General features: G+C 33.9%; 1 protein-coding gene and 3 non-coding genes across 4 annotated transcripts; all 4 read right to left on the bottom strand.

Annotated features, from left to right (window-relative positions):
- Positions 1-8,936: 8,936 nt before the first annotated feature.
- Positions 8,937-9,098, bottom strand: LOC132916139 (U1 spliceosomal RNA). The gene has a single exon (XR_009660022.1). It is a non-coding gene; the product is annotated as a U1 spliceosomal RNA (small nuclear RNA).
- Positions 9,099-12,026: 2,928 nt separating this feature from the next.
- Positions 12,027-12,188, bottom strand: LOC132916137 (U1 spliceosomal RNA). Its single transcript, XR_009660020.1, has one exon. It is a non-coding gene; the product is annotated as a U1 spliceosomal RNA (small nuclear RNA).
- An 865-nt stretch (positions 12,189-13,053) lies between these two features.
- LOC132916138 (U1 spliceosomal RNA) lies at positions 13,054-13,215 on the bottom strand. Its single transcript, XR_009660021.1, has one exon. It is a non-coding gene; the product is annotated as a U1 spliceosomal RNA (small nuclear RNA).
- A 746-nt stretch (positions 13,216-13,961) lies between these two features.
- On the bottom strand, positions 13,962-15,169 carry LOC132916072 (uncharacterized). Its single transcript, XM_060975810.1, has 3 exons — positions 14,989-15,169; positions 14,339-14,656; positions 13,962-14,276 (listed from the first exon to the last, which is right to left on the bottom strand). The coding sequence occupies exons 1-3, from the start codon at positions 15,017-15,019 to the stop codon at positions 14,245-14,247; spliced, it is 381 nt and encodes a 126-aa protein (XP_060831793.1). The 5' UTR covers positions 15,020-15,169; the 3' UTR covers positions 13,962-14,244.
- Positions 15,170-19,468: the final 4,299 nt, after the last annotated feature.

Genomic DNA, 19,468 nt, shown 5'->3' on the forward strand with positions numbered 1-19,468 from the left:
TCGTAACGATAGATTACACAACGGAAAATAGGAAATTTTAAGAAAGAGAAAGTTTAATCGTTGCGAATTACCACAAGATATACAGGTTCTCAGGAATTCAACGCTCTTTGATAGATAATAAATTGCAAACAACCCACGTGCAAAGATAATTATTAATAATCGCAAAGACGTAAAACTTGCGATTTAAATAAATAAATATGAAGAAAGACAGGTAAGACAATTTGTTCGATATCGAATAAAATAAAAATTCAGAAATAAGACTAAAGATGTATATTAACGAAATATCATTTGATCGAATATATAGATTGGTAATTGATCGAGCAAAGATTAATTTCACTATTTCTACAAATACGTTATGAATTACTCGATGATATCTCGCGAATCGATAAAATTTTATCGTACCTGTAGGTGTCGTATTCTGTGTGCGGTAAAAAAGCTACTCCGTAAGGTGTCAAGATGTAGCAGAGATCAAACTTTAATGACTTCACGAGACATCGCTACTGATGATTTATCGCGTCATAAAGGGGATATTATGAAATTGTTCCTTTCTACTGCTTCACCGATGAACCTTACGGTTCTTACGACGCGATCATCGAACGGTGTCAACGCGTTTGCCTTCTGCTTCTTCGTGCGTTATTACGGCCATCGACCTTACTACGGAAGCGTGTTTTACCGCTTTATAACAACCTCTTTATGTTAATACTCCTTACTAGTGTAAAGAATACCTCGACTTTAACCGATACAACAAAAACGGAAGTACAACGAAGCGTCAATGAAATTTAGGATCGGGTGAAGAGAGATAGTCGACTGAAGAACCGAGAAAGCGTCGATTCTACGGAATATATCGTTACGACATTACATCAACAAAGTTGTATATTCTATAAATTTTGAAATACTTTCGTAATCCGCTGTATATCCAAATAAACGAATTTATCGAGTGTCAAGAGCTTATAACGACACCGTGATTACAGACATAATTGTAAGCGATATCGTTGCCTCGAAAGGTTCTTTCCACAAGTACGATCAGGCCAATAACAACGGAAGTTACTAACGCTAGGAGTCCGTGCAAATGCACGCAATGGCAAGCTTCCGTTCTACGATACTTTCGTTCGTATGCTTTCTACGATTTGTCGGAGTAACTCTCGTGCTACGAGCCGCTATGTCAATCAGTCCCCTTTCCAAGCGAGAGTTATTTGGTTCATGGAAAACGAACATTAACGTTGTACCCTTAGAGCTTACCATGGCAATTGGCAATCATGATTCCTTCAAATAGTTGCGTCTTTATTGCCCCTGATTGCATAACCACACAATGGAAGAAAGAGCGGCGTGGAAGAATAAAGCAGTAACGTCGAACGCTAACTTTTCTCATGACTCTATATCATTACGGTTATCGTTTGAGCTGCATGTTTCTCATCGGATTATTTTTAGTAATAGCACGTGTCAACAAATGGACAGGTTTCCGTAAGGTAGAAAAGCTAATCTCATAGAAACTATTGGCGATAGAACGGATCTTTTTTCTTTTAACGTAAATTGCATTTCTTCCTTAGAAATTAACGAATCTACGTAATATCGTGTATCGTTTGATTTTATTGAACTCGGATTGTTAGAATTTAATCTTGAAGTTAAGATTAATAATCTGTGGAAGACACGATGCTTGAGTGGAAATAATATTCGGTGATGTTTATTAAACGGAACTGCAGAACCTGATGTATTTTTTTTTTTTTTTTTTTAAATAGTTTATTTAGCCAATATTTGATTTTTTTGTACATTTTTGAGATTCACAATAAACAATGAATTGAGTATAGTGTGTTTAGGCAAAAGTACCGATACGCGTCGGTACAACGTAGCCATGGTCTAATATGTGTCGTGGATTTTCGGTTTTTGCGTTTATTTTTTTGTTTTTTTGGGTTTAAGTCGCATTGGTGCGTGATTTTTGTGTATTCTTGTGTGTGTTGTATTTTGTCCTGAAACTTGGCCGCAAAACAGGACTCCTCGGTGTATTACTTTTATGCGTTGTGGGATTTTTTTGGGGGGGGGGGGGATGAGAGGGAAGGGGAGGGGGGTGTTAAATTATATTATTTACAATGATTATAGTATTTACATATTTACAGTACTTACATCTAGGTTATACGGTGGTAGAAAGAACCTGATGTATATAAGGAGATTGTTGATCGTTGGCCAGTTACTCTTAGACTAGACTTAGGTAGTGACCCATGATCCTTAAATATTTTGAGCCTCACTCTCTATACAGTAACGAGTATGACCTGTGTAAGTGTCCTGTTCAAATGCCTGTTAGGTGACTGTGTAAGGGTATTGTGCCTATGCGTGAAATATCGTCGTATTCCAACACGGGTGATATAGGTATAAACGATACAAAGCAACTATAAGAAAACAAAATATATTGTGTCGTGTATCGTTATCAAATTCATATTATATAGCTATTAATAATGTTTATCGTATGGGTAAAATATTAAATCTATATACTGGATTTATACGTATCGTCGTAGTAATATATAGTTATTTATATGTATACGACGAGAGACAAAAATAACTGGAATAGATAATGGAAGTGGATAACGATAAAGTTCGATCGACCTAGTGTTTGTTTACTATATATTCTTATAGTACATAGATTAGTTCGTGAATGACTGAAAATAATATTTACCTTACCGCGTAGACGGGCGAACTTGGCTTTAACGAAACTTCATTGGCAATTATTTCCACTGCCCGTTGCGTTTATTTCTTTTTTTCGACCTTATGCAACGACGTATTTTTAAGCTACTACGATACGCTGTTTAAAAGTTGAAACGGAATACAACATATACTTTGTGAAAATACGCCGAAAAAACAAAAACCTAAGTTACTAAGATCTGTTAAAACGGCACATCGTTCGAATTCCAAAACTTCAATGTATAGGTATGGCGCGCGTTCCGTGTACGTATTTCTAAACCTTTCGTGAATTTTACGTATCGAAAAAGTAAATTACATTCCGATGCTGGATACCGCGCTACTTGTATAAGAACGGAAATTAAAGTAATCTCAAAGAATTTCCATTGAAAAGAAATCGAAAAGACTTTGAAACTCGATACTCTTGATTTGCAGAAATTTCATTCGATCGCACGCTAAAGGAAATCGCAGCGCGTTAAATAACAACTTTGCGCGTGCAACATTACACGGTGTATTTGTTTCAATGTACACGTTGTACGCGTATAATCGTTTCTCTGACTATCGAAGGTATAACAAAAATGTAGCGCGTGACTATATCGTAGGTTGGAGTCGTTCGTTTGCAGCGATCCTTGCATAATAGGAGGAGGGTTAGGCGAGGATGGCGGTAGACGGTAGTGTTATCGGAACAATGAGGAGTAAAAACGGTTGAGCGATCATTCGGCATCAGTCAGAAACGATTCTGGCAGAGTTTCTATGCGCTCTTAGTTAGTCGACGGACGAGTCAGACAAACGATAGCTCGCCCCTTTAAAGGGGAAGCAGCATGGGGAAAACGCGATATGTAAGCGACGAGAGTAAGAAGGAGTAACGCCAGGCGAGTTTAGTTTGGCTGGTCTTGTTTACTCAAAATCCTTTGGAGAAAGGGCGCCGGCGTGCGGAGAAGAGATGTCCCCTTCCGTGAGCTACCAACCACCTAACTTGTTTTTCGCGTTTCATCCCCGAGTTTCGCGCCCTGCCTCGTGCCGATAACACGGTGAAAACAGCCGTCGAATAATCGAATCGATAACGATCGCCGCAGAACGACCACTTGAAAGCTACGGAATTACAATTTCGTAACTCCCTCCGACACGACTGGAAACGGCTACATTTTACCCGGTTCCTCCGGCGCTCTCCGACGATCGTGCCTGCACGAGTAATATTATTCGAGTCTCGATAGACCGAAAAACAGGTCACTGTTTTCCCTTCCTATATTTTCGCGTTACTCGTTATGAATCCGTGGCGATGCCGCGCGCGAAAATATTATTTGACAAATTCTGATTAGTTGCACTGCGTTTAAAGCGGTAGAAAAGTAATTGCCACGGTAGTAATACGGTCGTGTATGAGTTTTGTTTTGACCGAATAATCGTTATCGTAAGTTAGACCATCCGATAATAGAGGGCTCGCTTTGAAGAACACACCGATGCTTTAATCACGAATATGAATATACCGACGAGTGGAACCTCCGTTGATAGAACTTACAGTTCATTTTCGTTATAACCGCATTTGGTTTTTGAATATAGAAACTAAATGCGTTTCCATGGGAGAAGATAATGCGAATAACGTTATACAGAATGTTAAGAATGACATTACGAGTTTATAAAAGAGAATAAAGTAAAAAAAATATTTAATAACGTTCGTACGTCAGTTTGTAATTTTACATTTAAATAAAAGAAAACACGCTAGACCAGTAACGCTTACGACGAGTGAAACAAAATTTGGTATCTTAAGACGACGTTTTATCCATATTAATGACAATTTTTTACCTTTTATTATTTTCACTCGGATTTCTTTCATCGATACGTTTCAAAAAATATATCTCTCCTCTTTTTCTATATTTCATGACTTAAACGTGATTTTATTTTTTAACATTTTGCACAAGGGATCGAAGAGAAGTAAGATTTATTACACAATCTATACACATAAAAAATCTATAAGTGAACGAATGATATCGAATTTATTTCCTTTACCTTGCATTATTCGTCTCAGGAAACTATCGAAGAAATGCGATTCGATAGACCACGAGCCACACATTCCATTTATGAATCGAAGATATTTCAAAGGTTTGCTTTATAATAGCACTAACCAATACCTTAAGACTATAAGTGTATGGAATGAAAAGAAAAGAATCTGGAATTTTATTATTAATTTATATCGCCATCGTTATTCTATAATTATTTAAGTTATCGTTCCTTTTATTTTTCTTATAAACATAAAATTTTAATTTCAAAATACCTTTGCATCTCAAATACCTATTCCTCCGTTCTTATTTTTATCGCAACGAATAAATTGCAAATAAAATTCTCGCTTTAGTATGGTAATAAATAACCCAGTGACTAGTTGATTGCCGAGTAATTTGAATGGAATAATCTAAAATTAAAAAATCATTACAAATTTATCACTTACTCGAATCATATATAATATTCCACTGCTAACGAAAGAACGTAGAGCCCACAGATGCCATTTTCAATGATACGTATATAGAAAATAATTCTCGGAAAAATATTGGCTCATCGACCTAGCAGAAAGGGTGAAAACAGTCTTTAGAATTGCGGGGGTTGAATTTATATCTTTTGCGATATCTTAGGTAATAGAAGCACCAACAGTTAATCCAGCAAACACCAAGAAACGAATAATTGGTAACCAGAGGGACCAACCACATAAATTCAATTCTTTCGTGATTCTCTGTTGCGCGATAAAGGATCCAAACACACACAAAAATTTAATAAAATATTATTTAAAAAATGAAAATATCTTTTGGTAATCTTTGTTATTTCTTCTTCCTCGCAGAAATCTCTGTATACAAGATATGTATCAAAATAGTAGATACGTATTTGCACTTTTCCATTACTTTCGATTAAAGTTACATACGTATTTGTATCTACGATGACTCACGAGAGCGTTATACGGAAGATTTTGAAATTTCACTGTAACAACGCCCGTTCAAGTAAAGTCGACTATTTTTGCTTGAGAAATTTTCAAACTCGAAACGATTTTATCGAAAACTAAGTTTCGGGCGAAGAAACGTTCTTCCTTTGTTTCGACTTACTTTTTCCGTTGTGCTGTTATATGCGACTGTACAAAGGGTATACAATATACGTACCTATATGTTTAAAATTTTCCTACGCGTTAGATACTTTCGCGAGCGAAATACTATCGCTTAGCTCGTAAATATTTATTATCTTAACGGTGACGTTAAATATTAACATTCGCCGTGACTCCGATAAAAATAGCATTAACGAGAGATCGAATAGACGGAACAAGGTATCCGAGTGGCCAAATAAGTTACTGTTTACACTCTTATGAAAGAGGAGGAAGCGCACCAGACATGTATGTAAATATACAAGTAACGTATATTCCGTGATACGTTTCACCGGTTCCCTTTTCTTTCGTTCAAACTGTAGCCTGACGTCTTTATTTCTTGATTTCTCAAAGGCACCGATCAACTATGGAAATTTCGTAACTACTACTTGAAACCAGCTAGAGCAGACATACGTGTGTTTCAGAAGTACGGATTTTATTGGATCCTGCTCTACATAGTTTTATTGGCTTCGTACGAAGCTACCGGTGACATCCCCTTTGAAGTTATTTACATATTTATAAGTACACTGTATGGCTATGTATAGTGATGCTGACATAGCCATGCGGATACATAAAACGTATAATCAAACCAATGTTAATTCGGTGCAAATATTATTAGATACAAACGATCATTTTGATCGATGCGTTCGATCGTCATTCCCATTTAATTGGTTCCTCTTTAATTAATATTAATGACGCGGCATAAGTCGTCATAGACAATATCGTAGTTGATATTTGTAGATAATTTATTGTACAAAGATAATGGATCGTAGATAATGGAACGTTTAAAGATAAAAAATAGTAACTTTTTCCGTTAAATCGATCTCTTTTAAAGACAAAAACGTATTGAAACATCAGATCTCCTTTGTATCCTTTCGATAACAAAGATTAAAATCACGCAAAAATGCGTTTTCCAACTTTCTTAATTCATACCACGTTTTCTTTCAAAATGTTCGGTAATTCCTAAAAAGATCGTAATTCGGACGATTCGATCGAGTTGTTAAAACTTGACAAGTATCGAATTATCTGGTCGTTTATATTACGATTGTTTTCTACGGAGCGGTAACGAAGTAACTCGATGGGTATTCGTCGAATGGACGAAATTTTTCTTAGACCGTTATTATGATTCCATAGAAAGAAACTTTTAAAGAAAATGCTTTATTCCGCTAATAGCACCATTTCTTTCGAACGGTTCATAGCGTATCGCATCGAGATGCTCTGCTCGTCCTGAGGCGGTCTACCCCTTCCTCGATTCTAGAAATACTAAAGTTTAATAGCCTTGCATTTTGCCACGCGTTATCAAGCCGCGGTCTCCTCGGCGCAATTTTATTTGTCATCTTGGAGATTAATTGACTAATAACCCTCCTCCTGGAAATCAGGAGAAGAAAGGCGTAAAAAGTACCCGTTTAATTGGAATAATTATTTATGTATGCATAAAGCAACCTACAATTATACAGATAACATAACTGAATTTAAAAATTAATTTCAACAAATAATTGCAAATTAATTTTATGTCTTCGTATCGTGCCGTCCGATCGCGAGCAAAATAACAAAATGATAGACGCGATACGTGTCGATGAGCGCAAACCTGCCATATAAACAGAAATATTTAGTTCGTAGGAAAGAATATAGCATAAACTCAACTATAATTACTCGTATTAATTATTCGTAATCATAAAACAGATAATACAGGACGATATTTCATGTTTTTAAATAAATACAAAAGCTCAAGCGAAGCTGATTAAAATTTTAATATCGCTGATTACCAACAACCGGGTTTAATAAAGTTTTCGTTTCGCTGTCTATTCGCGAGAGCTATATTTGAAGAATTAAGTAAATATAATTTTATATCTCTAGCAATAAGTAAAACTAAATGCAAAAGCGATAGCGATAACATATTTTGGTGAAAATAATACATAAACGACGAAAATTATAGGTAAAAATAGAGATAAAATCTAAAATAATCCGAAAAATTTCGATCCAAAATTCGATTCAAATTTCGATAGAAATTCTAATTCAAACTAAACGAACATTCAACGTTCGGGAAATCTATTCGATGAAAACAATATTATATTTATTTTGGTACACGATCCGAAAGGAAACGGGTCGAAAACACGAGCGAAACGATAATTCTGCGCCGAAATTACATAGTACGAGGGCAAAAAATATAAAAGTGGAAAAGGAAGAAAAGATGCGGCAATATCGATTGAATATTAGAATCTGAGAGCATGCAAAATCAACGAGCACGCATTAGCCCCTTTGACTTGCTAAATAGGTTAATTTGAATGTTTAAATTCCGGGCCCGTTCAACTCAATTTGCGAGGACTCTGCGTCTGTTTAATTCCTTTCCTTCGTGCCGCTATCCAAACCGTACCTGCATCAACCACCACTAAACCAGACCAGCTGGCCTGTTAACTTCCAACACGTTTCGAGCGGCCGACATACGGAAACGTCCGACAGCCCCTCACACGGATGCTTAAACGGGCCATGTGCTTCCCATATCGTTTAACTAGAGACTGCCACCTGTGCTTTACACTGTGATCTTACGTTTCGTACCCCCTTCTAATTATCTTCCTAATGAGAAGTCTAAATACTTGTTACAGGTTACATCGCAGTTTAATCACAAGTCGATGATTACATAATTGTTATACGAACGATCGTATTAATCCAATCCTTCCTTATAAGCAAGTCGCAACTCACGAAATTTTACGTCTATATACATATCCTTAATTCTGTTCGTTTATTGTATCTTTGGAGTTATTCGGATATTGTAATCGCATTGGGATTGAACGATCTTGTTATAAAAATTCCTATCTTTAAATTTTCAGCGTGAGAAGTCTGTAATTAAAAATTTATGTTCGGAAAGGAATTTCCAAATTTTGTTTCTATGTATACGTCGAAGCTATAATATCTCATAATTTAGAAATCATACAAAACGAATGTCATTTTGTCATAATATACAGAATGTAAGAAGGGACACGTAAGCTATTTTTCCATTATTACAATATGTTATTTCTAAGATCCATATACACACCCATAACACATTTTACGAACACAACTACTTTGCGACTCACGAAGAATAGTCTCTCTTGTTATATAAACAAGAAACTGAACAAAGTCTGCTAAATCAAATCTATTTTTGAAAATTAATTATCCGGGATAGCGCGAACGCAGTCCCGACTACCAAAAATTGTACGTCCGAGATACCCACATTAGGGGTATTCGCAGAGGTCAGCTCGACCGTAGTGCAATGGAAGAGCCTCACCCTGGAGGAACCGCCTTCATGATCACGGTAGCCTCTACGCCAGGTAAGTATGCTTTCTTCCGGCTCTTCCAGTCACTTAAATCCATAGGGTGTAACTACAACTGCGAGAAATTATGTTCACAGCTAGCACTACGTAACGGTGATATTTGGAACTAACGTGTAATTCGACCTTATGACTCGTGCAACTATCCGGTGCAGTCTTTAACATAATCTGAAGAAACAATTATCGATGACAAGTACCAGGCAAAATTCAACTTTACTTTGAACATTAGATTTAATTAACTTTCTTTGTGTAATATATGTTAATAGACTTGTTATAAATTATTATAATGTTTTTATTATACATGTACAGAATTTATTTGAAAATGAAAATATTGGCATTTATTTATAAAATTAAATGTTCGAACGAAACATTTTTATATAATTGTAACAAATTTGACTTTTGTGTAGAATGAAAACGAAACAATGAATTTCGATAAAATTACCGCAGCTTTGTTAAAAATACACAGAGTGCAAATACACTTCATAAATAAAATATGATATATTCCTCTTTTTTTAATCGAACTAAACTTCGTTCAAGCTCTCCAAGTAGCGGAAAACTTTTAAAATTATTTCGACTAATTTCCTTCGACTGCATGTCGCATTACAAGCTATGGAGTATGAATTTCTTGGAAGTTGTACTCTGCTGTCTATAATTTGGGTCGCTATTATTGTTGGCACAAATACGTGAATTAACATTCAAAATGTTCATTTGAATGTGGAATTATTATTAGGCATATGCACGTGTTCGGATGTTGTGTACGAAAACCAGACACGAAGGTAATGTTTAATCACTTTGTATATTGGCATAGTAATTATAGAACATTATTAGACCGGTAAGTAGTTTGAATGAGATAATGATTACGAGACACGAAATATAAAAAGCTAAGAACATATAACTGAAACATTCGATTTCAAAAATAGATCCTACTATTTATATTTTTTAGAACTACGAACATAGAGTTGCGAAGCTGTTATTTGTGATACTCACGCAGACTTATACTTAGAAACTCTTTTAAATTTTTACTTCTATTTTTAATATGTAACAAACATATGATGTACAATTTTGTGAAATAATAAATAAAATTTTTCACGGGAAGAATCTTCGTTGTTTGAGTCGATCGAACGTTCTCGATTATTTCTTCTTTCAATTTCATAGTTTCGTTATATGATCCTGCTTACAACGCTATACAACATTGAAATATTAAATAAGTTACTTACGTATGTAAAGAAAATATCCTAGTTCTAACAGAATCGTAAAACAAAGAATTATAAGAATACAGTACAAAAAGCAGCTTCTCGGAAACAAAAGGAATTAAATACATATTCGTAAGAAGGAATGAAAGCAACCACTTCAATAAGGAAAGGAAAATTAAAACATTCACGTATAAGCTCGTCACAAATTACTTGTAAAATCACACAAGAAAGTACCAAAAACAGACATGAACAACTGTATAACGAAAAATGCATATAAACAGTATGATCGTAGGTTGATTATTAAGTTCATTACTAACCGATTATCATAACAATACTACTTATAATAAATAATAATAAAACTTACTGTAATATGTATATTGTAAGATTCTACCCATCTTATGTATGTAAATTGCTTATTTAAAATGTGACTTTTAACGATAAAATCCAAATATTGTACATTATACGAGATATCCATGTCAGAAATATTTATATAAATCAGCTCAAGCCAAATGGCAGTGCAACGTAACAACTTTAATCCTGGAATAACTTTGTTTCTCGCAATAACCATCTTTACATTTAGAAAAAACTTTTTGTTTGTGTCGTTTCAAAACAACGCCAGCTTACCGATGGTTATCAGCGACGAACTACTCGTTCAAAGTGAATTCCGAGTCAACCCGAAAAATAAGAATTTTTGTTTTCATCGACATCGAACGACGTTTATCGTTAACTTTGGATCTACGGTTAAAGATGTAATTCCAAACCATCGTAAAATTGAAAATGATTTTATATCCTTCTCCGAGTTGCTTAAAGCTACGTAATTCACGATACAGGCACAAGGATATCGGCAAACATGAGGCAATTCCTTATAAGAAAAAAGTAAGAGGATAATATAGAATACCTTTTTTTATTCCAGTCATAGTTTTCAAGAAAATAGAGCTTGAAAATTTATCGAGTATTTAAACTTGACTAATATCATCGATCGTATATGAGTAAACAATCGGCAGGTGCTTATTCCACGAGCGAGAATAGGTAAAGGATAAAGTTTTTCCGTTTAAAGATGCGTAATTTTCGAGAAAACAGAGTTTGAATATGTTTCGTTAAGAATTAATCTAATATACACCTATAATAGGGGCGCACAATTATAAGTAGGATTCACTGCAGTAGCAACGACAGATTTTTATTAATAATTTTTAATAACCTATGAGCGACGGCTAAATTCTTTTAGAGGTTACTCAGGAGAGTGAGAGCTGCCTCTTCTAAAGCCAGCATTTATAGTTTTCTTTGTATTTTTCTATCGTCTTTCTAATGCGTATATACGCATAGTAACTAAAAAGGGTTGAAGAAGATAAAAGTGAAATAAATGTTGTTAAACAACAAAAAAACAATTACTAACAGAGTAACAACTAATGAACGTTCATGCTACTTTACAAAAAAAAAAGAATTAAACTTATTTCATAGAATAAATATGAATAGATAAACTTCTACTACTGAATAATTGTGTAATAAAAACTATAACTGTTATTCATATGACTTTTCCAAATTTGTCTTTATTGGTAAAAGTATATTTTGTTCACTGAAGTTGGTTACAGATTTTAATTTGAACTTCCACATCACAATTTAGTAGCGAAAAGTAGAATATTCTTAAATAAACTCCAGTAGAGAAGAGTAAGTGAAAATTTCTTATTCCACAATCTACGAGTTTTTACAACTGTACAAAAAGATTATTTTTCTCAATAATATTATCCGGGATAGCGCGAACGCAGTCCCGACTACCAAAAATTGTACGTCCGAGATACCCACATTAGGGGTATTCGCAGAGGTCAGCTCAACCGTAGTGCAATGGAAGAGCCTCACCCTGGAGGAACCGCCTTCTTGATCACGGTAACCTCTACGCCAGGTAAGTATGCTTTCGACCCGTTTTTCGAGTTACTTATGCCCATACAGTCCGAACGTAACTGCGAGAAACCGTACGCGTAGCTAGCACTGCATAACGGCAATTTTTGGAACTAAAAGGCTGATCCGACTTGGAACCATCTATAAGACTATCTATACATAATAATTCTCAATTTTTACGTACTCTCTCAAAATGTGGTTGTAAATTTCGACTTTGTATATCTTTAAATTTCTATGTTTAATATAAATTACATATTCCTACATACGTATTAACAAATTAATTCGTAGGTCGTAATTTTAAATTTTATGATATTGTAGGACCTACATATGTGCCAAAAAAAAATAATGATAATGCTACTTGACTGAAAGAAAACGGTAAATAAAGCACGCTGAAGATTCAGAGAAAATATATATTTAATAATTAAAAAGAATTTAATGATTTGTATGTGCGATATAGCGTGGTTTTATACATTACTAATATTGGTACTTTTGAACTTTCTGAACGATATTTTAACTCATTAGTTGTTAACGTGTTATACTTAATTTAATTTTACTATTAAATTACTTTGTAAATATTTCTCCAAAAGTTATCTACGAATTAACTGCAACTTTAAAGATAAGAGTATATTTTGCGTACACGATAGAAATTTGACTACTTTTTATTACACAAACAGTAATATTTATATACACAGCTAGAATACACACTACTTTCATACTAGCCTGGCCTCCCCTTTCAATTCAATTTTCAACTATAGGTTAGTAAATTATGCAACTTCGAGAAAGATAACTTACACTTCCCGTAAATCTCGTTTGCAAGAAATTATTGTAAGGAATTGTATAAAGACCTAAAAGTTTATTAATTTTAAAAATTAATTATCCGGGATAGCGCGAACGCAGTCCCGACTATCAAAAATTGTACGTCCGAGATACCCACATTAGGGGTATTCGCAGAGGTCAGCTCAACCGTAGTGCAATGGAAGAGCCTCACCCTGGAGAAACCACCTTCTTGATCATGGTAATCTCTACGCCAGGTAAGTATGCTTTCTTGTTGCGTTCCATGGTATTTACTATAGCTACATTTTGTTTTCATAAGCGAGAATAGACGGTCGTTCAAAACGCACCATAGCGACCGATTCAGGAACTATGTTCTACCTTTTGAGACAAGCTGTGTTTCTTTCTGAGAGATATGTAACATATAATCTATATATTTTAAATAATGTACAATACATCTAATGTAATAAATACTTTCTGTTAGAATATATATAAAAATATAATATATAAATATTTCAGAAAATATGTTGAATGGAAAAAGATGTTTTGCGTTATTATACGTATAATATATTTTTCGAAATATTTGCAATAATAGGCTGAAATGGAACACTCTGTGTATCTACGCATTAATTTTAGTTTCTTTGGTAAAACTACTGTATATAAATGAGACGAGGCAATATCGTTAAACTGGTAAAACGTGAAAAAACCATGTACCATCTGTTTATTAACATGGAATAATTTTTAATCTATATTATACAAAATTAAGCTCACATAGAATATTTGTCAATACTAATATATATTTATGGGTGTATAATGTGCATGTGTTAACACTATCTTGTATAACAGTATACTCATATATTATGGATAAAAATTACTAAGTGTAACAGGTAATTTTTATATATCAAAATATTTAAAGAAAAGGATAAAATATTTTGGTCATTGCCAGTTAAAAATATCATTTACCTAAAATATATTATTCGCTATAATCTCGTATACGTATAACTTTTTTCTTACTACTTATTGTACAATAATCAAAGAATATTGCTATTCGAGTTACAATATTACATTCCCGGTAATCGTTCGTAACATAGGCAATACATGTTTCGTCGTTTTACTTTTAATTTATTTAGTATTCACATTCAAATATATCTATTATTTTTTGTATAAAGTATACATATGGTAATTTCAAGTACAAAATTGTTTACATATCGACGCTTACTAAACTGCGAAGAATTTACTAACCTCGTGGTACTGCCAATTAACGTCATGACGTCACAGCGTAGTTCCATGGAACCCTTCAGCATTCACCGTCCCGTAGTTTGTAGTAATCTATGGATCGATAAAACACATTGATCAAATTACGTACTGAGTGATTCATTATTATTACTTACTGTTTCTATATGCAAGCACGACATATTTCTTCGTGTCACTTACTGTGACAGTAGAAAGTCGCAGTACGAGACATCGATTGTAACATAACATATGACAAACGCTTGGGAAGGTACGGTCATTGAAATCGCGACTTCGAGCGCAAATAGTACGATTGCCATCGCCATCGCTGTCTTCTTTATATAACAATTTCGTCGTCGATAATACATTTTCATTTTCCTCCTTTACATCAGTTTTTACTTCGTTATCGCAATGATCGCAACTACAAGACGGTTGATTTTCTGGACGTGCATAAGTGTACACCGTGACAACTACAAGTACTAAATATACCACATTTTCATGTAAATTGTATTGCTATATTTATCTCTATTGAGAATGAAACTTTGAAGCGAGAGAATGGTGGTGGTACTGATTGTTAGAATAAAATATTAACAGAGACATATATTTACTACATTATACTTGTTATACCGACAGTTACGCTTTCTATGTTTCATATTTAAATGGCACTTTAAAGATGAATGGCAGTAATGTCGACTGTTAGTTACAATACTTTTAATTATGTGTATTCATTATGTTATACTGGGTAATTATGGCTCTTATAGCATGAAAATCGTGAAATACATGTATTTGATACGTAAACCTGCATACATACATATTATAATTGCTCTATACAACGACAGCATGGCAGGAGATTGAGCGAAGGAAACTGGAATTACGTATACAAAAACCAAAGTCACCAAAATCGATGAATGAACGAGCTTGCAAACGTTGCCAGTTCAAACTGAAACTATTCGATGATTGTACGATGTTGTATTTAACGTATTGCAGTGCCGTGCCAAATTTATTTTTATCATTTTTATTCAAACATTATTTCACCAACGGCGAACGTTAAAATAACGTTAACTATAAACAAAATCTAATAAATTCAAGAATAGAAAAATGAATTTCAGCATTTATAATGCAGTATATGAATAAGGTGAAATTTATTACAATAGATTCGAGCAGAGATTACAAACACATGAAATGTTTGCATTAGACAAGGCGATTAAAATATACGAAATTATACGATGCACATATATGTATATTATATGTAGAATTACGACCCGAACGTTAAACTTTACACACGTGTAGAAGATGTATGAAAAACATTAAATGCAAGTAAGTACGTTACTGTTTTATTATGTGTCAAAGATATCGACACGTGACCTTTGCTATCAACGCAGCAAAAAATTCAATGCGTATCAGTGTTACAGTGACATACATTTAGTCGGCTAACAAAAAAGACTTGATGTTTGATCATTAAGTGTTGACAAAATGGGGCTATATTAATAAACTAAAATCGCAAATTGCTTAAACTTTTTATTCTATCGTTATTTTATCGAACCAATGGCAATATTATTTTTCAATAAAATTCTTTGGCGTAACTGCGCGAATACTTCTTTGTTAAAACTTGCAACAATCATCGATGCCAATCTCGATGTAAATATTATAAAAGAATTTTTCGTTACCTCACGAAGAACTAATTTGTCTTCTTAGAGCTAATTTCTTTCGACGCTCGGATCGTGATTTATTTACAATATTTCTGTCAGTATTATACACTTTTATCATGTAGTGAATCGTTCGTTTAATTCTGTATAGAAAAGCTACGATTGCTCTATGCAATTTTCCTTCCGTGTGTAATCTAATAATAATTTTTCATTCCAGTTTACTTGTTTCCAATTTCTTCCCATTCAGCATTCCCGACTACAGACGTTAACTTTTCGTTTCCATTTGCTCTCGAGTAGGTATTGTTAGAAGCATTGAGAAAACTATTTGTTCATAGTCAGGCCTTTTTAAGTAAATACGTACATGCTTATAAATTACGAACTCTTAAAGCACAGCGCTCGAAACCTTTTGCTACGTGTTCTTTGTATTCACAATTAATTGTAATAAATATTGTTTATGTGTTGCAGAATTTTTTTACAAATTTTATGTACATATGGTAGTATAAATATAAGTTGTTTCAACAAATCGCAATCCATTGTACAATTTCTACATGACGAATTATTTTCTATCACGCCGTTCGAGTACCTTCGTTATTCGCTATATGAATTAATATGTTCATTAATTTCAGGTATAATACGGTCTTTTTGGAAACAAGGTCAGATTATTAGAGTCTGATTCGTTATACGCTGTATATACCGTATAGAAGGTTAAGAAGTTTTTCAATCATAGGGACGATAAAGATAAATAATATCATATTTCAGATAATGATAACATTTGTAAAATTATTGAAGAGTAAAAATATTTCCTCCGATTATTTTCATCTTTTCGACTTGCATGTTGTAAATTTTCTAAAGCGTTCTTAGGAGCATAGATATAATCGATTGAACGGTGCAACTATTTATAGTACATACATATTATTCAACAACATGAATGTACGCCCCCTTTTCATTCAAATTTTCAGTAGTAGGTACATTTAAGCGTATCTTTATTTAAAACCTTTTGAATTTTTGCTTCTTTTTATAAGGAAATATTTGTCGTTAGCTTCCCCACGGTGTTATTATCTTTATGCTAATTGTTTGCGGATAGCGACGCTCAAGGTGATATAGTTATGGGTCCAGGGACACAGAAGCAATAACACTGAGCTCTGCGCTCGTTTCCACCTTGACCCGAAAGGAAAATAATGAACGCTAAAGTTCCCACTTTATTTCCATGAATTAACTGGTAAATCGCTGGCGTCGCGTATATGCATGTTAAAATAATATCTCCTTAATGAATGCGGAATTATTTGCCGGAAGCTTTCAGCAACAGAATTACAAGAATCAGAAGTTATACGTTATTACGAAACTGAAACGTAAAAGTAACATAATGGAAAGAACTCATTACCGATTCTTTTTCTAACTTATTGGATTTAGTAAATAGGCGAGCAGTGAGCTAATGCAGCAAAAACGTGTCATTTATGGATCCTAATAATAATAATTCTGTTCCACTATACATAGATATGGCCTTTGAAAAAGATGATATTTTAATTTTTACCTTTACATTTTTCAAACAATCGTTCTGATACATAATCGTATCAGTATCATAGTTAAATAACAAATTAACAATAAACGAAATTTTTGATTATATAACTAGTCTATGGATATAAATAACCTTTTTCGTTAATATTTTTAGTTTTGTGACAAATTGATAATATAGTTAGAGAAAATATGTTAATAAAAAATGCTTCTCAGTTTCTTCTGGAATAACGAAACTGTTACGAATTATTTAGCAAGACGTTTGGAATATTTCATAACTTTAGAGTATGTCGTGGCGTATAATAAAACGACATTCTTTCATTTAGGCCATTAAGCTTATGAGAGTAATAAGGTTGCTTCACGAAGAAAGTAATTCAATAACAACTTCGCATACACCCATGATTATTGTAGGAAATTAAGCTCGTACCATAACGTCTAGAAATGTCGATAAAAGTGGAAAGCCTTTCCGACTTGTAATTTAATGCTCGAATCTTTGAAGTTTATTGGCATAACAATGGGTATTTCGTGGCGGCTGACAATTGCATAATGTTGTGACTTATGAACTAATTTACATCTTAATCCGAGTGGCCATTGTTTGACGCTATTGTTACTCAAGAGCTCACTTGTGTCTAAGGTGGCAAACTTCGAAGGGCTGTAAAAACACGTCGTATTTACACTCGTCGATTCGCAGTTCTATCAATGGCTCCGAATACGAAATACGTGTATAAAATATTTCTATTATAGTAGGATGAAAAGCGATTAATAAAAAGTAACATAAATATTCCGTTCTTTCGCAACAATTTATATTGAAAATTTTTGAACGATAAGGAGTTAAGATACTTGTAAGAATTTGTCGAAAAACAAATTCCAACTTCTGTCCCTTCTCTCTCTCTCTCTCTCTCTCTCTCTCGTTAGTAATTTCTTGTAATTTAATTTAGTTTCGTATCAAATCAAGAGACTACCTGTTTTCGATATGTCGTATAAAAATGGACGCCACCGTTAATTAATTTCGTCATATTTAATCTTCTCTTCAGAACATGAAACGTCCGATTGTACACCAATCTCTAAACGAATATAAACGAACGTAGTAAGCGGGGTTGCCATCGAGCAAACGAATATTCCAATTTTCAGATGACATAGCGCGTCTTTTTCTTTTTTATTCGTTCTTTCTCGTCCAGCACTTGACTCCATTAAGCCGCTTCCAGACCCTATCGTTCTGCCTTTACATTTTCATTTTCGATAAATTCATTATAAAGGAAGTCAAGTGTAATCAATATTAGGTATCTCATAGATATTCTTCTAATTACAAAATTTTTCATCGATCGTTCCTGACTGATGCTTGCTACGTTGAAACTAACTTTTCTTCTACTTTAAATAGCACAACTATTTTTTTAAACGAGTGTACATTTTTATGACATTAAGACGACGATATATAACGCAACAATGGTATTCTAGAGAATTATCGAAGTAAAAATTATGTACGTAGTTTTTAAAAGTGAAATCTATTAAAAAATAAATACATTTGCTTATACGTATACACTCTTTGGCCTACAAATTGAACTCTATTAACTTTGTTTATTTTCAATTACTTTCGATATTTATTTCAAGGGCTTGCAGAACCTGTTTCTGATCAATTTGTTTATTGCCTTTCGTTTACCGAACGGGCTTTTAAAATATTCCATCGTTTTCAGCGTAAGTAATTCCCTTAACTGCTGTATGGACTTCGTTTATTCGATTAACATCGATTCGAACGAAGCTGCACAATTCTGATTAATCCGAATAACAATTTTCGCATATCCGTAATAATCAGTACGAACGCGGCTTTATATGCAACAGAAACGAAACGCGATTTCAAAAGAGGGGTATTGAAGTGATGGATAGTGTGAGGAGTGGTGATGGTAGAAAAGGGTATTGGAGGGTGAAGAGGTCATGGAAAATTGTCAATCAGTACGAACCATCTAGACTTGATTACAACTCCAGCATTGGACTTGCAGTTTGTTTCGATGTTTCAGAGGTGGATGAATTTTTATGCTGAGATAGCGAGGTTCAGTTACCCTTATATCAGTAATAAATATTTGCGGTTTTATCGTTTACCCTTTCTAGAGATTTCCTTTGTCATTTTAGCCTACTTTA

This window comes from Bombus pascuorum, chromosome 1, assembly GCF_905332965.1.
Source record: "Bombus pascuorum chromosome 1, iyBomPasc1.1, whole genome shotgun sequence".
NCBI classification, from domain to species: domain Eukaryota; kingdom Metazoa; phylum Arthropoda; class Insecta; order Hymenoptera; family Apidae; genus Bombus; species Bombus pascuorum.

Coding starts and splice junctions, on each gene's coding strand:
- LOC132916072 (XM_060975810.1), bottom strand. CDS start 15,019: ATGCTGTCGTTGTATAGAGCAATTATAATAT. Junction 14,657..14,988: donor GTATAGAGCAATTATAATAT/GTATGTATGCAG, acceptor TGGTATATTTAG/TACTTGTAGTTGTCACGGTG. Junction 14,277..14,338: donor CGTGCTTGCATATAGAAACA/GTAAGTAATAAT, acceptor ATCGATCCATAG/ATTACTACAAACTACGGGAC.